Source organism: Diadema antillarum, unplaced genomic scaffold (genome assembly GCF_040938485.1).
Source record: "Diadema antillarum isolate AM-2024a unplaced genomic scaffold, OU_Dant_1.0 scf00000103, whole genome shotgun sequence".
NCBI lineage: Eukaryota > Metazoa > Echinodermata > Echinoidea > Diadematoida > Diadematidae > Diadema > Diadema antillarum.
The window spans coordinates 4,753,258-4,777,189 of NW_027270992.1; the positions used below are offsets into that span (position 1 = coordinate 4,753,258).

The 23,932-nt window shown below is 39.7% G+C and overlaps 1 protein-coding gene across 1 annotated transcript; it reads left to right on the forward strand.

Annotated features, from left to right (window-relative positions):
* The first annotated feature begins 1,703 nt into the window (after nt 1–1,703).
* LOC139719034 (pumilio homolog 3-like) lies at nt 1,704–19,931 on the forward strand. Its single transcript, XM_071630478.1, has 15 exons — nt 1,704–1,962; nt 3,587–3,710; nt 4,553–4,628; nt 5,277–5,370; nt 5,847–6,088; nt 7,119–7,222; nt 7,991–8,066; nt 9,170–9,268; nt 10,607–10,741; nt 11,739–11,881; nt 12,637–12,782; nt 13,991–14,082; nt 15,327–15,408; nt 17,468–17,573; nt 19,802–19,931. Exons 1-15 carry the CDS (start codon nt 1,704–1,706, stop codon nt 19,929–19,931), a joined length of 1,908 nt encoding a protein of 635 aa, XP_071486579.1.
* Nucleotides 19,932–23,932: the final 4,001 nt, after the last annotated feature.

A 23,932-nucleotide genomic window follows, 5' to 3' on the forward strand; every position in this document is an offset into this window, starting at 1 on the left:
GTATCGTGGTTGTTGGTAAGCGAAAGCCAAATTAGATGTTCATTCATTTTGGTAGCAGACAAGAGAGATTGTAGAAAGTTCAGAACATACTGTGGCCCATACCGTTGATATTATTGAAACGTTTGGCTGGTTTAGAGTTGGCGTGTGGTCAAAGAGTGTAAGAACACGTTTGAAGCCGAAGCTGTTTTCATCTGTTGAGTGTTGTAGTACATAACAGTCCCACACGTTCAAAAACTAGTGGGTACATACGGTACGGGTCATAGCTAGTGTCACATATTTGCAAGGAAGCGCCTTCGCGCGTTGCCCATTTTTCGACCGCTCGTGTTAAGAACTGACACCAAACTTTAGATCTAGATTTCGCGCAATGGATTTGTTACTATTACGCCCATAAGAAATACACGGATGAAGATAAAGACGGAGTAATTTTATGCGCATACTGTAAAAGATATTTTCGCACGACTAATTTTTCGCGCTTAGCTTGGTCAGAAGAGTTTCGCGTGTTTTTGATTCCGCGGAATCGAGACATCACAAACAGGAACATATGCAAGCAAAAATATTTGTGTGCTTTTATTTTCGCACTAGGTTCTGGTTGCGCGAAATGCGCGAAAATTTCAACACCGCGAAAACTTCCACTTTTACAGTAATCGGCATATACTTAACGATCACCAACCTAAAAAGGATATAGAATCTACTTGCGAAATTTAGTCTTTTAGATTGATGACAATGATGTATTTTAAAGAGACTAAATAATTGCGGAAGCAATTTAGTGAGCATGATTCGACCTCCTGCTGATCCTGCGCCCACCGTTCGACTTCCTATGCCCATTCTTTGACGTACCGCCGTACGCTATATGAATGGATTAGTGTGCGTGCCATGTTTCCACCACGCGTGGACGAGACGAGAGCTGTAAACATCGCAAGAGTGTGGTACTCAATACTGTAAAAGTGGATATTTTCGCGCGACTAATTTTTCGCGCTTGGCCGAGTAAGTCGAGTTTTGCAGGTTTTTAATTCCGCGGAATCAAGACATCAACTACTTGAACATATGGCAAGCAAAAATATTTGCATGCTTTTATTTTCGCGCTAGTTTCTGGTTGCGCAAAATGCGCGAAAATTTCAACACCACGAAAATTTCCACTTTTACAGTATATTCCATGCTGTCTACTCAAGATTTGCTTTCACATACACACAGATTCAACACGCATACTTTTATGCCGAACCATGGCGCATCTCGCAAATCCTGGCACGGGTGGCATGCAAATATAAGTAGCGCGTAATCGCAGAAGCTACATTGTATCTCAGAAACTGCTGCCACTGTGGCTGTAGGTGTTCACGCTGTACACGTTCAATACAGATAAACTGACCTAGCATTTTAAGTCTAATAATCGCCTAAGTCGAAGGTCTTTTCCAGTCCTCTTCTCTGTATATTCTATAGATTTTAATCCCTCATTGAAGTCGAGTTTTCTCTAAGTTGAAGCTATTTCTTCAGTCCAAATTGATTTGACTTAGGCATGGTTGACTGTAGTAAAATTTATTTAAGGTTTTTGTTTCAAATGCTCTACATTCCAGGTTGCCTTGCCTCAACAGCCATTGGTGTATGACTTTGTCAACTGCATTAGTGAAATCTCTCTGTCTCACTATCCTCTCTCAGACACATACTTGTCAATCTCAAACATAGACAAGGTAAAAGAAGGAGGCACAAATATGGAGCAGACATCAGTGAAGAGAAAAGGGTCGAAAAGGGACAGCACAGGCCCCGAGCCCAAGAAGCATGCAGGAGGATTATCAGAAGGGGAGAAGAACTCGAAATTATCGAAGACGAAACAGAAGTTTGCAAAGGCAACCGCGGGCAAAGGAGGAAGAGACAGTACCAGATTCCAGAAACCTGCTCCTAAGAGGCAGGAACACAAGAACAAGTGGAAAGCAGGAGAGAAGAGGAAGAAAAACAAGGATGGCAACAGTGGTAAATCAAACGGCAATTATTCACAGGAAAAGTCTCCTTTTTTTGCAGACTTTCATAGATAGTTGTAATTTATTAATGTAAATATCTCATTTTCAGTAGTTCAAAATGGTAAAGAATATGTTTTCACAGACTTTAATAGTCAATGAGTTCAATCTGTTATTAGTACTTCATGGAACGTACTATCAGAGGAAAAGAAATCTTAGTTTTTTTTTTTAATTTGAATTTTAATATTAAGACCTGGAATGTTGTACTTGGTATGCATTCAGTGATTTATTATCCATCAATGATGATGATGAAACAATACAAACCAAACCAAAGACAGGCTTGATGACTCCAAGTTGAGGATATCAGTGGCGGATCCAGAGGAGGGCGCACTGGGCGTGCACCCCCTCTTTTTTTTTTCCGTTAAAACAAAAGAAATAAAACGCTGACAATGGGGGAGGGGGTGCATGTGCCCCCCTTTAATTTTGTAAAGGCGCCTCCCCTTTACAGAATTCCTGGATCCACTCCTGGATTTTGACATCCATGCTTGACTTTCAGTTTATGAGTTACATACAATTTGTATCTCTTTCTGTGTAGGAGATAGGATTCTACATATTCTTTTAGCTGCCACAGGTTAGATGGCCAAATTCATATCTCATTTGCAATATTAGACTTCACTGCTTGACCCCTTTATCTTTCTTCAGTTTTTGCTCCATTGGTTGTGTTATGTGTGGGACTCCTGATTGCATTGTTTTTTAATTCTTATATAAACAGATGAAAAACTGGAATTTAATTCTTAATTAGCTCCAATATTTCTTTTGCATATATTCTTTGATAGTAACAAAGAAATTACAGTTGCTACATTCCAATATTTTTTTCTTGTTTATACACTGATGTTTTAAATGCCGTGAAATATACATCTGTGTTACCACATCAAAAATCTAGACATGCCTACCCAATATTTAAACAACCAAGAGAATTCCTAGGAGATGTATGTATTTTCACAAATGACACTATTCAGATCTGTTGCTTGATAGCCTTCTATCTATGACTTTTGTTGGAGGTAGTTGCAAACCTGTTTCTTTGCAAACCATGAACAGACAAGCACAGAAAAAGATACACCTTATACTGTACTCTGTAGATACAAAAAAGAAAGAAAAAAAGTCATGTCTATGCACTGTCCAGGCAGCCCTTATTTGTAACTGCACATTTAGGCATAGTTGTGCCCTTGTTCAAATGGATCTACCGAACATCACATCATTCATGCTCAAAAGTATAGTGTGTAATGAGCCTAAAGTCTACTGTAGAACAAGGAATGTTTGTGTACATTTGATTTTCGCAAATTTTGCAAGAGCCAAGACTCACAAAATTAAAATGCATGTGAAAGTTCTTGTCTGCACTATATGCATTGAATGCCAGTGACAATTTGTTCAAATATCATGCCGCGAAAAAGACTGTCGACTCCAATTGCAAAAATGTCATGCCGCAAAAATTTCATGCCGCGAAAATTTCATGCCGCGACAATATCTTGCTGTACAGTATTTAACGTGATTCACTGATGACCTTTAACCTGGGGAGTTTGAGTTCTTCTGCATTGTGATTATGTAATGCTTCTCTTCCATCCTCCCCGCCCCCATTCCAGAAGGCACCAAGCGGCCCAAGATGGAGGAGATGAAGAAGAAGGAGAGGAGACAGGTCCGGCGACAAGTGAAGAACAATTTTGAACTCGCCAAGAAGGCCAAAGCGAGCTGGGAGATAATCAGACAGTAAGTAGTGATGATGGTGTTTATAGCTGTGGTCACACTGGCAAAAGATCGCAAAGTCTTCGTGAAGTTTGCCCGTCCATCCACACTGGCAGCGAAACTTCACGAAGTTTGGGTCTGTCTGACAGCTAATGATTTGATGTAACAATGCACACACATGCATCCCAATGAGAGCGCGCTTCGGAGGCACTGCCCTCAAAGTTTTCATTGTTAGCGTTCATGCTGCCCAAACATCGAGAAGATTGTCGGTGGTTTGGGAAATTTCCCTAGTTTGAGTGGGAAGTTTTGCGAGATGATTTCAGAAAGTTTGCTGTCGCACTGACATTAAACTTAGTAATTTTTTTCCAGTGTAACTGTGGCTTTTGACGGACACCTGCTGATGTGGATGTGATTGTTGTACATTCTTATTGGTATACTGTAATTTTGACCAATAGCAACACTCTACCTCAAGCAGTGTTATGAAGAACATTGCTTGAAAATAATGTAAAAGCTGTGTCATTCTGTAGATTTGAAAGGCAAGAAGTTTACTAAACCCCTTGGATATTTGTGTTCGTTTGACTTCAAACAGGTGTTTTCATACAGTGCAACACACATTTCTGTTGTATGATATATGTGGTATAATTTTGATTGTAGGTTTTAATTTCCATATGTGTTAAATGGACAAAATTTGTTTTTCTTTATTGTCTTTGGGTTGTCTTCAGAGAGTTCAAGATAAGTAAGCTTGATTAGATTCCTGTGAATTTATGGTATTTACGTGTGTATATGTTGATTGAGATACTTCGCTTGAATAGTTTCAAGAGGAAACCATTATACGACATGTCAACAACTTTGTTTTGTTTGAACAGACACGACTGCAAAGCAGAGACAAGGAAAAAGCATATCAGTGAGCTGTGTGAGCTGCTGAAAGGCAGGGTCATGGAAGTGAGTAACAACTTTGTTCTTGTAACCTTGGCTTAATTCCTTGTAAACTCATTAACTGATGGGACAATTTAGTTTTGAAAGATTAGAATGCTCCCATAATGTCAATAGAATTATCCTGATGTTGAAATTAGGTATAGTTAGATGGAGATAATCTGCTTTGATTTATGTATATGTTCATAATTTTTGACTGAAGCATTTTCATACTTATGATGGTACTGTATTTACAAGGAGCCAAGTTCAAAAGTGTTCATTAATTTCTATGAACTTTTCTAGGTTGTGTTACTAGTATACATTAACATACTTAGCCTTGGGTGTACGGAAAATATGTGTCATGACAAAATGAACTTTGTCCACAATAAGGCATTCTTTTACAGATGCTCTCTAATGTCTACACACGCAGGGAAAATTTATGACAAATGTATTCCTCCATATAGTTGCAGTTACTAGATCTTATCTTGAATCTTTGTGTTCACCTTTCACAGTCTTTGAATTCAGGCAAAAATTACAGTAGTATTTCAAGATATTGCATGAGCTATGTCTGTTCACATGAAATGGACTATATCCAGGCAATGATGTACACTTTTGTATGATACAGTTTCATAATGAGTCATGGCGCAAAATTTCTCTTTCCGCGTTCTCTTGCATCAGCTGATGAAAGCACACGACTCTGTGAGGGTCATACAGTGCTGTGTGCAGTTTGGAACACCGGAACAGAGGACTCAAATCTTTGATGAGGTCAAAGGTCAGTCTTGCCTTCTTTATTTGAGACATATTGATATAGTGGAGCTACATGACCTTTATTGCAGGTGTTGCATAATCCTACACCACATGTAATAATTTGAGCCAATGCACTATGTAATATTCAGTTCCTTTATTCAAATACTGTTGTCTATTTGTTGATATCCTTTCTCTCCATTGCATACATTTAAATATTTAGATTCCTGTGGCATGACTTGATGCAAATACAGCTTACTTTACAATTAAAGTACATGTATGTGCAATAAGTCTGATATATTTTCTTGTTTCTCCTCTTCCTTCTCAAAAGAGTGAAATTGTTGAAATCGTGAGTGAATAGCACTCTGGTGATTGCTTTTGATAAACACTTCGCTGAAGTGTAAACTAGTCTTCTGGCAAACCTAGACCAGTTTCTAACCCTCACCCCTCAACAGAGAATACACAGATATTCAATTGTTTCTATGCCATGATTTCTCCTCAAAGACGACATTGTTGAGCTGGCAAAGTCAAAGTACGCCAAGTTCTACGTGTTGAAGATGCTTCGCTATGGCACCCGGGAGCAGCGCGCCTTCATCATGCGCGCGTTCCACGGCAAGGTGTGTCAGCTGATTCGGCACAGCGAGGCGGCGGAAGTGGTGGAGGAGGCATACAACAACCACGCCAATGCCCAGGACCGGTCCGCCCTCATGGAGGAGTTCTATGGGGCTAGGTTTGCTGTCTTTAAGGTAATTTGATTTGATTTGATTTATCTATTCTCTGCATGGCATCATTTACCATCATTATAGCAGTATAATCCAACATGATATATACAAATATGATACTCAAAATAGCTAGTTTCTACAATTTCAAAAATTTTCATTACACGTACATTTGAGACATAATTACAGTACATGTGTTATGTATTACCATACAGAACTGTTGCCAATAAAAGCTATATTGCCAATAAAAATCTACAAGCTTGACCCTTTGGCAACCGATAATACAATACGGTAATGCAATGGCCTATCTAATGCAACAAATAACTCAAGGGAGATGGGTAGGACCAGGACCTGTGGATAGTGCACAATTGTCTGGATGCGCCTTGAGCACATTAAATAGTCATGTAGAATTGGAGCATTATAAGTACCCTGTATTATTATCATTCTTAGATGCGGAAGATCCATGGTTCAATTCCACACAAGTATTAGTGCGTGCTTTGAAGTTTTATCAAGGTTCCTTTGATATATAGTTCCTGTGAATCAAAATCTGTGTAGAGTGATCATCAGTTCTCAGAAGGACCCACTCTACTCACCAGAAACTTTCGTATGGCCAGTATTTTCTGATCATCTTAACTCTTCGTGTGCTTCGAGTGCTGAGTGGCACAAAAAGACCCATAGCATTGTACACACTATATGAAGTCCCTTGTAGAGAGAGGGTTAGGCACATGGTGAACTGCAAGTTTTAGGTGCCTGAGTCTCTTGCTTGGGAAATGTTTGAAGAATCTCAAAGTGCTTTCACACCTCCCAACAAAGGATACGGTAGTTATGGAACAATAGTCTTTCCTGCAACACGTCATCACCTAGCAACAAGTAGCAACCCATTGCATTCTGCCTGTGAAATTGTCATTGCTTATTCATGGTATCTTTTCTAAATAGCTTAATGTGTTTTAATTGTAACATAATGATCTGAGATGCACATCTATCAATTTGAATATATTTAGGAAGACTCTATTACAATAATTATTTTCATTTTGTATGTTGGTTGTCTTTGTTTCAGGCGTCAGGCATTCACACCCTGGATGACATCCTAGAGAAAGACCCCACGATGAGACAGAGCATACTGGAACACATGCTGAAGATCCTCACACCCCTTCTTGACAAGTAAGAGTCACTATTAAATCGAAAACTCTCAAACTGTGAAATTCTAATGTACTCAAAACCTCAAGTGCTGTATTTATTGATGTATGAACCAGACTTTTGTTGTTTTCTAGAAATATCCTAGGAATAGGGAGTACAGTTTATACCTTGTGCTCACAAAAATAGTTTTAGTCTGAGGCAGATCATCCCTTCTTGACAAGTAAGGTTTAATGATCAAGTCTCAAACTGTGAAATTCTAAAGTATTCAGACCCTAAAACACTGTATTTATTGGTGTATGAACCAGATCTTTGTTGTTATTTTCTAGAAATACACTAAGGATAAGCCTGCTCGGAGTTAGCTCATGGGCACATTGGTACAAATGACCTTTCTTTTTTTCTCAGTCGGTTAGGGGCACTTCACTCATTTGCAGGACAACATAATGCATAAGTTTTATGTAACAATGTATTGGATTCAACAATTCTGTTAAAAAAAGAAGAAAAAAGAATGAACAAGCGTAGACCAGATGACCAGAATGATCCATCATTACCTACATGCCTGTTGGTACGAATGACCTCTTTTTTGCACATGTGCAATATGGAACTCCGAACTGGCTTATAGGGGATGCGGGTTATACGTGGTAAATTGTGCTCACAAAAATAGTCTTAGTCTGAGGCAAAGGAATCTGGAGGATTTGAGGTGATACATCATGTGATATCTATGTTTCCAGTTCATGCAAAGTCAATGTGTGCTGGAGATGTGACCTTATATTCTGTGTTTTGTCACATGTGCAGGGCTGTGATCAAGCACACCATGGTACACAAGGCCATCTACGACTTCCTGGTACATGCACCAGAAAAAATGCGAGGGGTGAGTTGGATGAACTTTGTCCTACTTCCAGGTCGCTGTAGCGCTAGATGCGTAAATGCTGTGATTGTATTCCATTGAGATATGCCCATGAACCCATTAAAGACTAGTCCCGAGTATACAATATACTCGGGCAGGTGTCCATAGGATACACCTGTATGTGTATTATACCAAAGTCATCTTGTCCTTAAAAGACTAACAGGTTAGTTGCAAGAGAAGTTACTGAAACTTTTGTAAAGCCCTTCATCTTTCTTTTTTGTATTTATTTTTTGTTTATGTGATTTTTACAAGGGCAGTAAGGGTTCAGTGGATGAGACCTAAGACTGTTAATTGTTAGGATCCTTGTTCATGTCTACTGGCAGAAGTGGTTGCACCTTCAGGTTTGTCACTTAATATTCATTGTCCCATCAATGCTTCGGAGGGGACTGCAAGTCGTCGGTCCAGAGGTAGAATACACAACACCCAGACAAAACATGAAAATTGAATCCCAGCACACTTTGTGGTGTAAACATTACCTCCATGTCTACTCTGCCTCATCTTTACGAACATTTTAATTTTTGATACTAAGTAGCTTCATGAAATAACAATGACTATTAAAGAGAATCACTGCATTACTGTAAAAACCTTCAAAATAGTGAATTGAATGGACAACATCGCAAAGTATTTCTGAATGGTTCTGTAGATCATTTAAAACTGGCCAAGAAAGCGCTCCACTTTAAATGATGAGTACCTTCATGAAATGACAGTAAAAAGAATAATTGAATAACTTTAACAACTTGTAAATATAAAAATAACGAAGTGAAAGGACAGTAATGCAAAACTGTTCTTGATGGTTCTTTAGACCATTTATAACCATCCTTAGAAATGAACACACACTCTTACACTGAATTTAAGGATGTTTACCTCAGTTGGTATCGCATCTGCCTCCCAGTCCAAACAACGCAGGTTCGAGTCTCGAGTCTGGCTGAGCAATGTTGTGTGTACCATCTCGTCTAGTGAGAGGCTAACGCTCTGTCCCTCCATATCAACCGGACACATTGTGCCTTATGAGGAAGAATAAGCAAACAGTGAATTTTTGTTCGCCACATTTTTTCTTTTTTTGGCAGGAACTGATAGAGTCATTAAGGGAGGTGGTGGTACAGATCCTTCACACACTGGACGGAGCTCGGGCCGCCATGTACTGCCTCTGGTTTGGAACTGCCAAGGTAAGAATACCTATGTTCTCATTTTATTTTTCAGTCCTATTTTCAGGGAGCCATTGTAGAGTACTCATAACTTTTGTATTTGCCCTCATGCTTATTACTCCACTTTTTGTGCACCAATTAGAAGAAAATGAATGGAAATGTAATGATAATAATAATTTGAGAATATATGGGCAGTGATGCCAGAAAAGGGCCCTTAGGGCATGGAATACCGAAAATGAGTTTTACGGCCATATTGTAGAATGAACTCTGATGTATTTAGATATATGCAAACTGCTTTCTGAAATTCCACTCCCAAATGCCTCAACTATTGCATTTAAAAAAAACATGTTCTGCCCAAATACTGCCACTTTTTGATGCGCCTATGCATTCGCATGTAGCTAGATTGTTGATCTTTGTTTATGCGTATTGGTTTGTCAAACTTGTCAAAACGCCATTTTATGGCCTTTGTGCATGAAAGTGCTTAGGGCCCTTTTCACGACTCATATATATTGTAAGTACAAGTGAAGCAGACCAAACATCAGCAGGCTTGGCTGCATTTAAAACTTTGCTTCCAGGAAAAACGTGATTTTAAAACATGGTTTGACAGAGGAGGATATTAAAGAAATTCTCCAGAGGATGTTTCTGGCCCGGCATCGATTCTCGCATCTCGCTGAGCAACATTGTGTGTAATCATACTGTCTCCTCAAGTAAGAAGCAAGACACTCTGCCCCTTACTATCAACCAGATTTGGACTGTGCTATTGCACATCTCGAGCGCAGCGTGTCTCTGTGCAATTACTGACATTTGTCAAACAGGGTGCGCACAACTGTGACATCATTGTCGAAACTGTGTTTGAGATCTTAACCGGGTTTATGAGACTTTCGAAACCTTGTTTTCTAGTGAAATGTGTTTTTGAATCACACCTCCACTGTACATTGCAAAACCATGTCTCAAAATGGTGGTTGTAATCTTGACTACCGTTTATAGCAAAATGTAAATCGCAAAACCTGGTTTCAAAACCATGTTTAAGGCCAAAAACGTTTGCTATAGATGCAGCCATAGCTGAAGCGTTGTTTACAACACAATAAAAGCCGTGATATATATATATTTTTTTCATTTGTATCAAGTGAGGCAAGTTTGTTGATCCTACAGCAATCTTCTGAGCCAGATTTATGTCTATCTACAGTATCAGCTAATTGTGGACAATCAGCGAATGTCACATGCGTAGTGGAGTTGTGACATTAAGCAGTGGAAGGTGAAACATGCTTCTAGCTTTTATTTTGTCCCTTCATTGTAACACTCAATCTGAAATGCCAAATGTTGAACTTTGTTACTTCCTCTCCTTTAATATTGCATCAGGACCGGAAGATCATCATCAAGTCCTTCAAGACGTACGTGACAAAGATCGCCAAGGAGGAGTTTGGGCACAGGGTCCTCCTGGCTCTCTTTGACTCCGTGGATGACACCAAGATTGTGGGCAAAGTCATCATTGAAGTGAGTATGGGGCCTCAAAGTTTTCCAGTTCAATTATGATATATCAGGGCCCTGCTATATCAAAAGATAAAATCGATTTTAAATTTCCTTACCACACAGGCTGCCATAGACTTACAGTTGAAATCAACTATATAATCAATTTTAACTCTTCATAAAAGCCCGCGAAGAAAGATCGGTTTGAGAAAATAATTCGAAGTGGCCATCGAGAGCACGCGGGCTGACGAGAGCTATGCAGTCAATCACAGACCTCCCAACCATTCTGAATTTGGAGGAAAGAATCTAAATTTTTACCGTTCCCAGCTCTTGTTTCAATAAGAGTTTCTTATTTTTTGTGATGATGTTACTATGCAATCCTGTGGGAACTGCTCTTTCTTCCCTACTTTTTGAGCCAAATCATCCCTATTTTTTAGTTAGAAAGGCTGGGAAGTCTCTGATATCAGTAGCGGAAAGACATGTAAACAAGGGCAAATCATGACGCAAGGGGGGGGGGGGGGGGGGGGGGCGAGGGAGGAGAATAATAATTTGTCTCACGAAGAAATCGTAGGCAAGACATGTGACATTTTGCTCACAACTGCCGAGCTTCATCAAGCACAATGAGACACCAACACAAAGGATGCCCATCCACCACCACCAACAGTGTGGCAATACATGTACATCTCAGACGAGATCCCACCTGTAATGTCCATGCAGGAAGCGCTTCACCGGACTGTCAACCAGCGGACTCAGTATGGCGCCCTGCTGGGGCCCGTCCTGGAAAAGATGGCATGCTGCCAACGGTAGATTTGCATACACTTTATAACTTACACGCATGCACCACCGTGTCTCATTGTACCCAATGAAGCCCAGCCGTACTGAGTGAAACGTCGTAGATCTTACCTACGATTTCTTCACAAGACAAATGATTATCCTTACCCCTAGCATCATAGAATTCACAACTATGATCAACATCTTCACAAAGGCTAATCAGTTCATCATGACCCATCCCCCTTTTTTTCAGGAGCTGATGAAGTCTGCCTACGAGGTGGCTACAGACCAGTACGGCCGCAAGGTTCTACTCTACCTGCTCGTCCCGAGAGATCCGTCTCACTTTCATCCGGACATCGTCAAACAGCTGCAGAAAGGCGATGACAACCCAGTTAGGTAGGAGTGGAGCTTGTATTGCATAATATATTCCTGAAATGGGGGGATCTGTTGCATGATTGATGTTCATTTAGACACATAGGGGTGGGAATTCATTTTGATATTCAATTAAGAATCAATTCTAAGATTCAGTAAGACTCCATGTCCTTTGGCATAGCTTACTTCCCAGTCCAAATGACCAGAGTTCGATTCCAAAGTCCAACTGAGCAATGTTGTGTGTAATCGTGCCGTGTCCTCTAGTAAGAGGCAAAACACACTATCCCTCTGATAGGACATACAGTTGAGGTCCCATGTGTATGTTAGTTACAACTTATGCACATAAAAGATCTTACTTCGTTAATTCATCACAAAGAGCAGGATGCTAACCCACTGAAGTGGTCTGCTTACTTACCCACAAAAAAAAGAAGATAATGATGCCAACCCCTCTTAGTTTGCTCCAAGTGACTAGCTATGATCAGCAAATGGTATCAACCAGGCACATTGTGCCATACGAAGAAGAAGAAGAAGATAGACAGAATGGCCAAATATTTCAACACTTCTTTCAATGGATGAGCTGTGTTTGCATGTAAAACGTCACCAATAGTACATCAGCAAGTTAAGACTCTGTGTACTTTAAGTGTTACTTCCATTTTCGTAATGTAATACCAACAGCATGCTAGAAAATATGACAACATAATGTCAGCAAGTTGTGATAGTATGCAGCTGTCGGTCGTGAAAGAAATTCAAACCGCCCTCTTGTTTTCGTGTCATTGTAGTAAGAAGGACAGGATGTTACGGAGGAAGGAACTCCTTGAGGCGGCCTCCCCCGCCCTTCTCAAGTTACTGCTGACCCACACCAAGGAGATGGCGTACAGCAAGTCCAACAGTCAGCTGGCGTTGGCCATCCTGGAACATGCACAAGGTAATAAAGTGACATACGACCTTCATATACCAAAGCCAGGCTTTAACCCCCTGGCCACCTGCAGGTGGCAATACCCAGAAAAAGAAATGCACAACTCATCAAGTTTTCCTTTGTGATCGGTTAAGCATTTTGTTTGATTAAGTTTCCACAACAAAGACATAATGAAGCAACAAGTATTGTGAGGACTGGAGAAAGCACCCAGAAATGCAAAATCTATTTATATTTGTTAGGTCCAGCTTTATTCACACTGCGAGGAATTGACCTCTTCAACTACTGATTGGGAAGAGGACATTTTTGTCTCCAGCTCGATATGATTGATTTCTTTGTATATATGATTTTGATAGGATCCTTTGATTATTTCAATTTTAGGGGGTTGTTCATTTGTTGTCCCTCTTCATGTTGCCACAATTTCCTAGAGTTATGATGATTTTACTAACGATGCATATTACCTCATTGTCATTATCTGTATAATTGTGATGATGATGATGATGATGATGATGATAATGATGATGATGGTGGTCATAACTGGTAGTGATGTTGATAATTTTGATGATGATGATGATGATGACGATGATGATCGTGATGATGGTGATGATAATGACAACAATGGTGATGCCAATAGTGATAGTGAGGATGATGATAATAGTGATGACAGTGACGATGATAGTGCAAAAGAGCAAATCTTAACCCTGATTCTTGGCTCTGACAATTTTATTCCCACAAATTGCCATCATTATAGATTCCTTGCAGAGTGAATTCACTTGATAAAAACAAAGGTACAAGAAGTTGTTTCCTCGTAAACGTTTTTCATGAAGCCATATGTGCAAAGAAGAATCTTTAATCCATGTTTTTTGGAAGGCACTGAAAAATTTTCTTCACAACCTGCAATCAACAAATTGCGTTCACATTGTCCATACTTTCAAAACAGAATAATGAAAGCTGGTAGTAAAAAAAAAAAAACTAATCTTTTGTGTGTGTGTGTGTGTGTGTTTATGGCAGGTTTTTGCCAAGGCACCTCAGATTACTACAAAAAGGCACCTTAACCTGTTGAGGAGGAGTTCCGAGTATACTCGGGCAGATGTCTATGGGAAATGCATGTTATAGCAAATTCAGCCCGTCCTCATCAGGTTATTAAGTTACTACATAAACTGTACGAAGGCACCTTTATGTTACTATTAAAATAGCACCATTTATCTTCCTTCTGAAAGGTGACAAGAGTTCGTCCTTTGCCATGTTTGCAACGCTAGCTGCCGAGGATCTCGTACCCATCCTGGTCAATGACCCCAGCAGGATGGATGAGGTGAGTGCGCAATTGACCTTTGACCTTCCACATCTTCGTGTTATCATACTGCCTTGCGTACTGTTGTGGCAGAATGCCATGGTCACACTTACTCTGAGTTATTGCACTATCATTTCTTCTCTGATTTTGTTTTGAGGTGCAACTTCTTGCAATGTGAAATAAGAAAGAGTGTATATTTTGTCAACCCAGTGCACCATTTTGTGTGTGTGTGTGTGTGCGCGCTTTGAAGGACCAACAGTGTCGAAGTGCCAGGCTGAAGAAGGATAAGCAATCCTCAGTTTTGTTTGTTTGTTTGTTTGTTTGTCTTTTTCATTTTAATATTAGAGAAGTTGTATGCGATTATTATGTTTATTCCAGTTTGTTAGGTATCATGTGCTGATGAAGAACGTAGTGAACGAAAATCCCCAAACAAACAAATTTCTGATATAACAATGACCATTTGCGGAATATGTGAGGCATAATGTTAGCAGTGTATATCTATTTAACCTTGTGTGGATTTGTCAGTTGGAGATGGAATTCCATTTAAGAATGAAATTTATCCTGCGTTCAGATTTTATCCTATTCTGTATCTCATATATTCTGATGTTTTATCCCGTGTATTTTGGCATTTTTTGTTAATATACATATCAATGCCTCTTTTAGGCGTGTTGTTGTACCAATGTTAGTCTTCCCTGTCAGACCCTTGCCTCTTAATCTGTTTAGAGTGTACAAGATTCACTGAAGAGATGATGATGTTCATTCATTCATTCATTCATTTATTCATTCATTCATTCATTCATTCATTCATTCATTCATTCATTCATTCATTCATTCCTTCCTTCATTCATTCATTCATTCATTCATTCATTCATTCATTCATTCATTCATTCATTCATTCATTCATTCATTCATTCATTCGTTTTATTTCATTCTTCAGATAAAAAAATTGTAAAATAACAAGCATTCATACTTACACAATATGTACAGGTATAAAAAATGTTTTTAAAAAATATCTCAGCAAACATACAGTAGAATAAAAAAATACAGTAGAACAAACAGAGTGCATTGTAATAAAGAAAAATGAAATAGGAAGTATCTGTAGGCTTGAGAGGTAGATACTCCCATTATGCATGACATAAAAATAACGACAGCACAAAATTACTCAATGTGAAGTTTATGTGTGATGTCTCACTGTGAATCTGTCTGACTTTTTGGTGTACTCTGATGTGATTCCGTCCGTCCTTCCACTTTGCTCATGTTGACAGATGCACCTTGTGGAGCATCCCTCGGGCCATTTCCTGGTGAGGAGGTTGCTTGCCTTTGAGAAGTCGCAGAGAGAGAAAGAAGGTATGTTGGCCAGACATCACAGTCAGAGCATGTTTATTGTGTTCACATGTAAAATTAAGGGATAAAGAAACTGCTTAGTCCCGGAGTCCACTGCCAGGTACAAGGTTTTTAGCTCACCTGAGCCAAGGGCTCAAGTGAGCTATTGCGATCGCTCTTCGTCCGGCGTCCGTCGTGCGTCGTGCGTCGTGCGTCGTCCGTCGTGCGTTGTCCGTTGTCCGTCGTGCGTCGTGCATAAACTTTTTACATTTTCATCTTCTTCTTGAGAACCCCATGACCGATTTTCACCAAACTTGGCAGGTAGCATCCCTAGGGGGATAGGATCTCAATTTGTTCAAATGGGCACCATGGCCCACCTGGGGGGCCCCGGGGGGCCCAAACACCCTAAAATTAAGGAATCTTTAAAAATCTTCTTCTCTAGAACCAGAAGTGATAGGGCTTAAATGATACTATGAGTAAGTACATTGAAGACTGTAGTTTCAAGTTTGTTCATGGGGGAATCAGGGGTGCCCCCCTTGGGACCCAGGGGAGGGGGGTGGGGAGGGGTTCTAATGGGGCCTATATTGTACATTTTCATCTTCACTTTGAGATCGCCATGTCTGATTTTCACCAAACTTGGTAGTTAGCATCCCTAGGGGGACAGGATCTCAATTTGTTCAAATGGGCACCATGGCCTACCTGGGGGGTCCCCAGGGGGCCCAAACCCCCTAAAATTAAGGAACCTCTAAAAATCTTCTCTAGAACCAGAAGTGATAGGGTTTGGATGATACTATGAGTTAGTACATTGATGACACACATAGTTTCAAGTTTGTTCATGGCGGAATCAGGGGTGCCCACCCCCCCCCCCCCCCCCCTTGGGGATCCAGGAGAGGGATGGGAAGAAGTCCTACAGTTGTAATGGAGCCTGAATTGTACATGTTCATCTTCTTCTTGAAAACCTCATGATGAATTTTGACCAAACTTAGCAGGTAGCATCCCTAGGGGGATAGAATCTCAATTCCTTCAAATGGGCACCATGTCCCTCTTGGGGGGCCCCTAGGGGGCCCACCCCTCCCCCACATTAAGGAATATTTAAAATCTTCTGCTCTAGAACCAGAAATGATAAAGCAAAGTTAATATCATGAGTTTGTACATTGATGACTTTAGTTCCAAGTTTGTTACAGCTGTAATTGCAGATCCAGGGCTGCCCCCCCCCCCCTCAACTCGGGGGGGGGGGGGGGGGGATCCATATGCAGACCTAAAATGTCCAATGTTCTCAGGTAAAAGTGTGCAAGAATGCATGGAAGGTGAAATTGCGATACTCGGGTGAGCGCGTGACCCGCGGGTCTCTTGTTATGTTAATGTTTTCAGGTCTTGTATATCCATGCGCAGTTTATGTTGTCCCAGAATTTTCAATACTTGCAGATTTTCACTGGTAAGGAGACACATGTAACATACTTTGATGATGACTTTTCTGTTGGGTGCATTTGTAAAAGTTTCTTCACTCTTATGTATTCCTTTGTTTTTGTTTGAAGTCAAAACTCTTTCATCAAGCTGTTATGATTTATGCCACATTATATTTTCTCTGCATGTATCACTGTATCAGTAAATGCATGTTTTTGTGAGAAATTAGACAATATGAATTCATAAATGTGGAAAATGAATAAAGTTCAAAATTACAAAGGTTTGTCAGTGTGCACCTTTTTTTTATTTTCAGACTGATGAACATTTTTTTTTTTTTCATTTTCATACTAAAGAACCTTCTACGGTTCTGAAAATATGTAAGAAACCTTATTCATTTTGGGATTGATGAACTATGGGAACAGCATACATTATTTCATTTTGGGATTACCAAATCCCTAGAAAAAAAGAAGAAGCTTGATTGCAAATTTTAGACTAATTGCCTTAGGCATAATGGCACAAATGGCTGGATTGAAAAAAAACCGCTGTTTCTTTTTCGGACCAATGAACATCTAGGCACACAGAATTTGTGTGTTTCTGAAGAACAAACCTTCTGAGTAATGAATGTCGCCGGTATATACATTGTATTCACCCTCCTCCTTGTTGCTGTTGTGTGCATCAGGTGTGGAACTGAAATCGACGCTCTCCGACTGTCTGCTGGAGGAACTCTCAGACGAAAATATCAGGTCCTGGGCCAGGGTCAACAGAGGGGCATTTGTGCTGGCAAGGTATTGTATGTCTTCTCTATTTTGTGCAGTGCAAAGTTGGGTAAAGTGGTGGCACTGTGGCATGGCAGATGAGACTCCTGACTCCCAAGTCGGAGGACCCGAGTTCCATTCCCGCCCAGTGCTTACATCCTTGGACAAGATGTTTTATTTACAATGTCTCCCTCGACCCAGTTGTATAAATGGATACCTGGCAATGGGGGTGGGGGGGGGGGGGGGGGGTGGAGAAGGAGGTCGTTTGAGGCATCTTTCTACATAACTATGCTATTTTCAAAGGCTGTGGTGAGACTCACAAAAGGCATGTTTGACTCGAGGGCCTTCAGATACGGTAGGTAGGAATGTACAATGGAACATTTGCAACAGAGTTTCAATTCTGGGTGCATGCAGTCTCTTGTTTGGCATTGTGTCTCCTTTTGCATGAAGAGAGATTCCTCCACAAGAAATCATCAAAAATTATTTGACTACTTCAATCTGTCTAATCATGATAGGTACCTGTTATTTGATAATCTAAATGAAACCTGTTCGTTTTTTTTGTTTTGTTGTCGAGCTCACCAGAAGTGTGGGGAGACTAAGGGATCGCCAGCGGCATCTGTCCGTCCGTCGTCCGTTGTCCGTCCGTCGTCCGTCCGTCGTCCGTCCATAACGCTACAAAAACTTTAATAACTCTCTACTAAGGACGTCATTTTCAATCAAACTTGGAGGGAAGAGTGGTTATACAAAGTTACACATTTTACCAAACATGAAGGTCACCTCAAGGTCAAAGGTCACAGGCAGGGGTCAATGAACTTTCGGGCCCATTGTTAAGTTTTTACAGCATGTTTCGATTATGGCTCATAACTTTTGATGTATATATCTGTTTGTTATTAAACGTGGATGGTAGATGTCCCTTGGGGAGTTGAAGGTCACCACAAGGTCAAAGGACACAGTTAGGGGTCAACGAACTTTTAGGGTCCAATGTTAATTTTTTACGGCGCGTTTCGATTATGGCTCATAACTTTTGATCCCTATGTGTGTTTGTGACCAAACTTGGATGGTAGATGTCTCTTGGGGAGTTGAAGTTCATTACAAGGTCAAAAGTCATAGGAGGGGTCAATGAACTTCCGGGAGTTAGAAAAACATTAAATTTTTTCTACGCGAATGGGCAAGACACATTTTGGCACTTGCCTTGTTTTTTTGTTTTTTTTTAACCAATGTGTATTGTGAACGAGAGCAATGCTATAGGAGCTCAATTTTACTTACGCAGAATACTAGACTGGTCAACAGTATGGTGCCCTCCCAGTTTTTAAACGATATCACTCTTATACACAGGTATGGCAGAAAGCTCATTTCAATGCAATATTGGTGCCTACCATTTAAAAACAAATTGGCTGGCGATGTGACTTTCTCCAAAACTATGAAACAGGCTCCCTCCCCCTCTGAAATCTCACCCACAGTCGAAACAAATCAAACTTCAGGACACATCTATTCTGAAACCCCATGCACTCATTGAATTTGTACTATCACTGCCTGTTAGTTTGTACAAATGTTGACTCTAATGCTACACCCAGGGATAACATCTCTAGTCACTGTGTATCCAGTGTAAAAAGACAGTAGATTAATACCACCAACCATTACCATTGCCATTATTAGTACCATAAAAGTTTCTTGCAAAGGTAATAGGTTACCACCCCCCTTTTTTTTTTCAAGTACTCTAGTAATGTATCAGATCTTACCCTTTAAAGCTGCTTTTGTGTCTAATGGCTGAAGAGCAAATACCAGATTTATAAGTGCTCGTAAATAAGTGAGTGGGATGGGGGACAAATATTTGTGAACATTGTGTACTTTGATTTATGTGGTTCCAAACCCTTTTCATTTTTGTATCATTCATGTGCTCGAACAATGTGCAAGCCATGAAGTGTAGGAAAAGCACATTGTCATCGAGTCAGTGAGAGATTGAGCGTGTTTTACGGGCATATGCGGGATTGAATTGAAAACAACAATTATTTGTCTGGAGAATCAAGAAATACATGCTTGAGCAAACATGAATGCAGAGACATGGTATCTTGTCTCACACAAAGGACTGCAATTTACAGGGGAACACTGATCGGGTGAAGCGATTGCAGACAATGCACTTATCCACCCATCACCCATCCATGACACAAACAAATAGACAGACAAACAAAGATCCACCCCCCCCCCCCCCTCCAACAGAGGGAATAAGTTGGTGTTTCCCCTTTTTATCTCTCCTCAAGCCTGGCGGATTGCGGCAACAAGGACGCCACAGAGAGGATACGCACCGTCATGCAGGAGTGGGGGAAGGGCTTCGCCAAGCTGTCGTCGAAAGGCGTGGAGGTCTTGAAAGAGAAGCTTCAGATGGACTGATGGCATTGACCTCGGATGAACTTTGGAAATCTGCAACTTGGACTTGAATTGTGGAGGATGAAAAGAGATGATGACGGACTGTTGAGATGATACTCCTCCGCAAGATATTAACAGAGTGGAGGATATGATGTTAGAAAGGAGAAATGAGAAACTGAGCGTGAGGGGAAGGAAGAGACAAGTGAAGAAATGAGTTGGAATGATGTTCACCCATTGAGGATGGGCTGATTTTGCTATAACACACATTTCCCATAGACACCTGCCTAAGTATACTGGGGGCCAGTCTTCAATGGGTTAATTATTCAAAGAGGATTGATGGGATTTGATAAATGAAATACAGTCAACTCTCAGTGTGCTGTGATGTAAATGCCCCTGTGTACTGCACACACTATTCTGGTACTGCTATGCATGAGCGCTCTTGGAAGACAGTCTGTTTTTTTTTTTCCCCAAGTCGTGGAGAAACTTGCAAGCTTTGCTGTGATGTAGACTGCTTGACAAAGCTGTGGCCATGACACTGTCCATGTGCTGTGGCATATTGCACTTTATTGATCGGTTCGCACGCGGTTGCAAGTTTGAGCAAAAATTTACAAAGTTGGCAAGCCGTTAAACAAATCGGGCTTGTGAAATGTGGCACACACACAAAAAAGTTAATGAGTAAGCTGAGATTTAGAGAAAGAGTCAGAGGGAATGATGGCCAGAAAGAGAAAGAAAGAATGAAGGAAGGAATGGAAAGAAAGAAGGAAGGAAGGAAGGAATGAAGACAGTTAAAAGGACAGTGACTATGCGTATGAAGACCCTTTGTGTAGGGCCTTTTGATTTCAGCATGTAATATGATATGAGCAGTACGCCTTCAGCAGTACGCCTTCAGAAAGAAGCATCCGTGTTGCGCCGATTAGAGCCATTGTCACAAACCCAGTCTTCCAGACGAGATGTTTCCATTGACAAATTAATTCATGAGATGTGATCACAGGTGTCCTGAAGACATGGATTGCTGTGGAACCTGTGTCTATGTCAAATGTCAAGTATTACCTCACTTTACCATTTGCCAAGTTAGGATTGTATGCGTTGGCCCGTATTCATGAAGATGGTTTAGTCTGTGATGAATGCTAATTTTCTTGTGCATTAGTGCGTGTGACAAAATGTATATGTCAACTCAGACATCCAGTAATCACCGCCCCCTTGATATGCACATGTGAAAGGTACTCCTATTTCATGCTAACTTTTTCATCCATGGACCTTTTAATCACCTTTATGAATACGGGTCATTATGTTTCGAATTTCTGTAAATTTTTAGACCTTGTTTTCAATCTCCCAGTTTTGATTTACACATATGATTACTATCGGTTAAACAATGATTCGCTATGGAACTTTTGTCGAGAGCAGATGTCAGATGCGACCTTTTGGATATAAGCATTTTCTGCAACCGATATTTTCATAAATTATTCTTCCATGTCTGCATTTAGGCACACTATGACATGTCTTGTGTTAGTACCAGATCGGTGCTTTGTTTGCATGCTGTACAATAAAAAAAAAAGGTTAATGTATCTGGAGTAACCCCTAATTTGGCCTTATTATTGCTTTTCTTGTGAAAGAGTTTTTAATTCAGACCAGGCAAAGATTATTATGTACCATGTGACTTTCTTTAATAGCAAATGCCTCTGACACTGATACGTGCAGTAATATTGTTTGTGTCATACTTATTTTATTCGTATTTGTTTTGTTTTGTTTTTGTTTTGCTATGGAAAAGGTAGATTTACATATTTGTTACATTGGCTTCTTAATAAGCTGCACAGAATGACTATTAATTGAAACCATCCCTCAAGAATATTTGTGATCAAGGTGTCACTAAACTGCAGTGATTGCATGCATTAGCATACCTGCCAACTGTTCAGATTTTTCACTTAAAGAAAATGCATTAATTTCAGTGTGTTCTGATTTTTTGAAAATATCTGTTAATAGTTAAGTATATGAAATTTATAAAAGTTCAGATTCTTAAATAATTTTTCTTTGTTTGTTCAGATTTATTAAGTCGAAGTTGGCAGGTATGCATTAGCGTTGAGAAACCTACCTGGCATATTGACATAGACTCTTTATTTCCATTGACCTAATCACTTTATTTCAAGTAAGAAATTGGTAACAGATATGAGAACCAAGTGCTATTTTTAGAATTAATTTAGCTCACTTATTAACAATGCATTGTATGGTTTTCCCCAGCTGGCAAATTCTTATCTTGGAAAGATTTGTTTTACCTATATGGTTCAGCAGGTTTCTTTAGACTTTGTCAGGAATCTGCAGTCACCTTGGAGTTATAATGATAACAAGTCAATTAAAGGAATACTGCAATGCAAATTCATTTTGACTTGTATTGATCCGTAATACATGTACCCTGATCATCACTAAAAGGGGGTATCTCACCGAGCGGCTAATGTTTGGGAATGTACCAAATTTTAGATTATGTCAGAGTTTGTAAACAGTTGCAGTCAAGTTTGTGAAATTCTGAACATGTTCACATTTGCTTTTCAACAAGGAAAACCGTGAATTTGATTGCAACTGTTTACCAACTTGATTGCATCTGTTTACTTACCCTGACGAAACCTAAAATTCCCTACGTTTGCAAACATTCACTGCTCAGGGAGATACCCCCTTTATGTGGCCAAAAAATATTGAAATATGTTCCATATATTTTATAATCATTTTTCTACTGTTTTCCTCCAAATTACTTGGATATGCCCACCATAAAACCTTCCATACCATGATTCTGCCTTTGATATCATCTGTCAATTGCGAGTATAGTCCGACCTCAGCAATCTCGGTGTGATTCTTGTTTTTTTTTTTCTTCAATGTAATAATTACTTGGAAAAGTGAGATTTCAAACTCAAACGAAATTCCTACACAAACTCTATTAAAACCAACATAATCAACATAACTCCACATCTAATTTTCATCTAAATGAAATTCATTCAGACATTCACTATCCCCAAATCACTGCAGTGCACGCTACCTGCAATAGGTTACATTTATAGCTACCATTGATGGGGAAACTGCGTGTATTAAACACTGAGTCTCCCATATCCGGCCAAATCCCTTATCCGGATGAGCGCTGGTCCCGACATGTCCGTATAGGAGAGGTTGGACTGTAAAGTAAAAACAAAATATAGTATGGAATGCACGATTGCCTAGACCGAGCAAACTTGCTTGCTTTCCTGCGATGCTTTTGTTGATTATGTTAAGAACAGGGAAACTTGCAAGTTATTTTCAGTCTGGGGAAAGGTGCATTCTAATGTCTTTTGTTAATCATATTAGTACCTCAACAATATTGACAGATGAAGTCACTGGCAGAATCCTGGTTTAGAAAGTTTACTGTGAGCACATCCAAGTAATCTTAAAAATGATGTACAAATTACTAAAAATATACGGCACTTATTTAGATATTAATTTGGCCACATGTGTGATGTTGAGGGTATCATTAATCAAGACAAGTCAACATGTATTTGCATTGCTTAGTCTTCTGTCTTTTCTTAATCATAGCAATGATTTACTGGTGATGTCATTAATTAGCAGAGTCCTGGTTTAGAAGGTTTTTTTTTGTGTGTGAGCATATCCAAGTAACTAAAAAAAAAGTTTATATATATATATATATATATATATATATTATAAGTACACACACATAAAATATATATATAATCTATATTTATATATATATATATATGTATATATATGTACAAATTATTGCGAAATATGTGACACTGTTCACCCACATATTGACTTATAAATATTAGAAGTGCATGTAACTGACATCATTTATAGTATATTTTGATGACACAAAGTTTTGAATAACTTAATATAAAAAAAAACAAATACACTAAAGCCCAACAAACTGTAGACTGCACGATACTACACAGAACACACGCACATGCACACACACACACACACACACTGCAAATTAAATGAGTTGCTGGCTACTGTCACGCCTCATTACCTCTCCACAAAGCTCATTCCCAGTT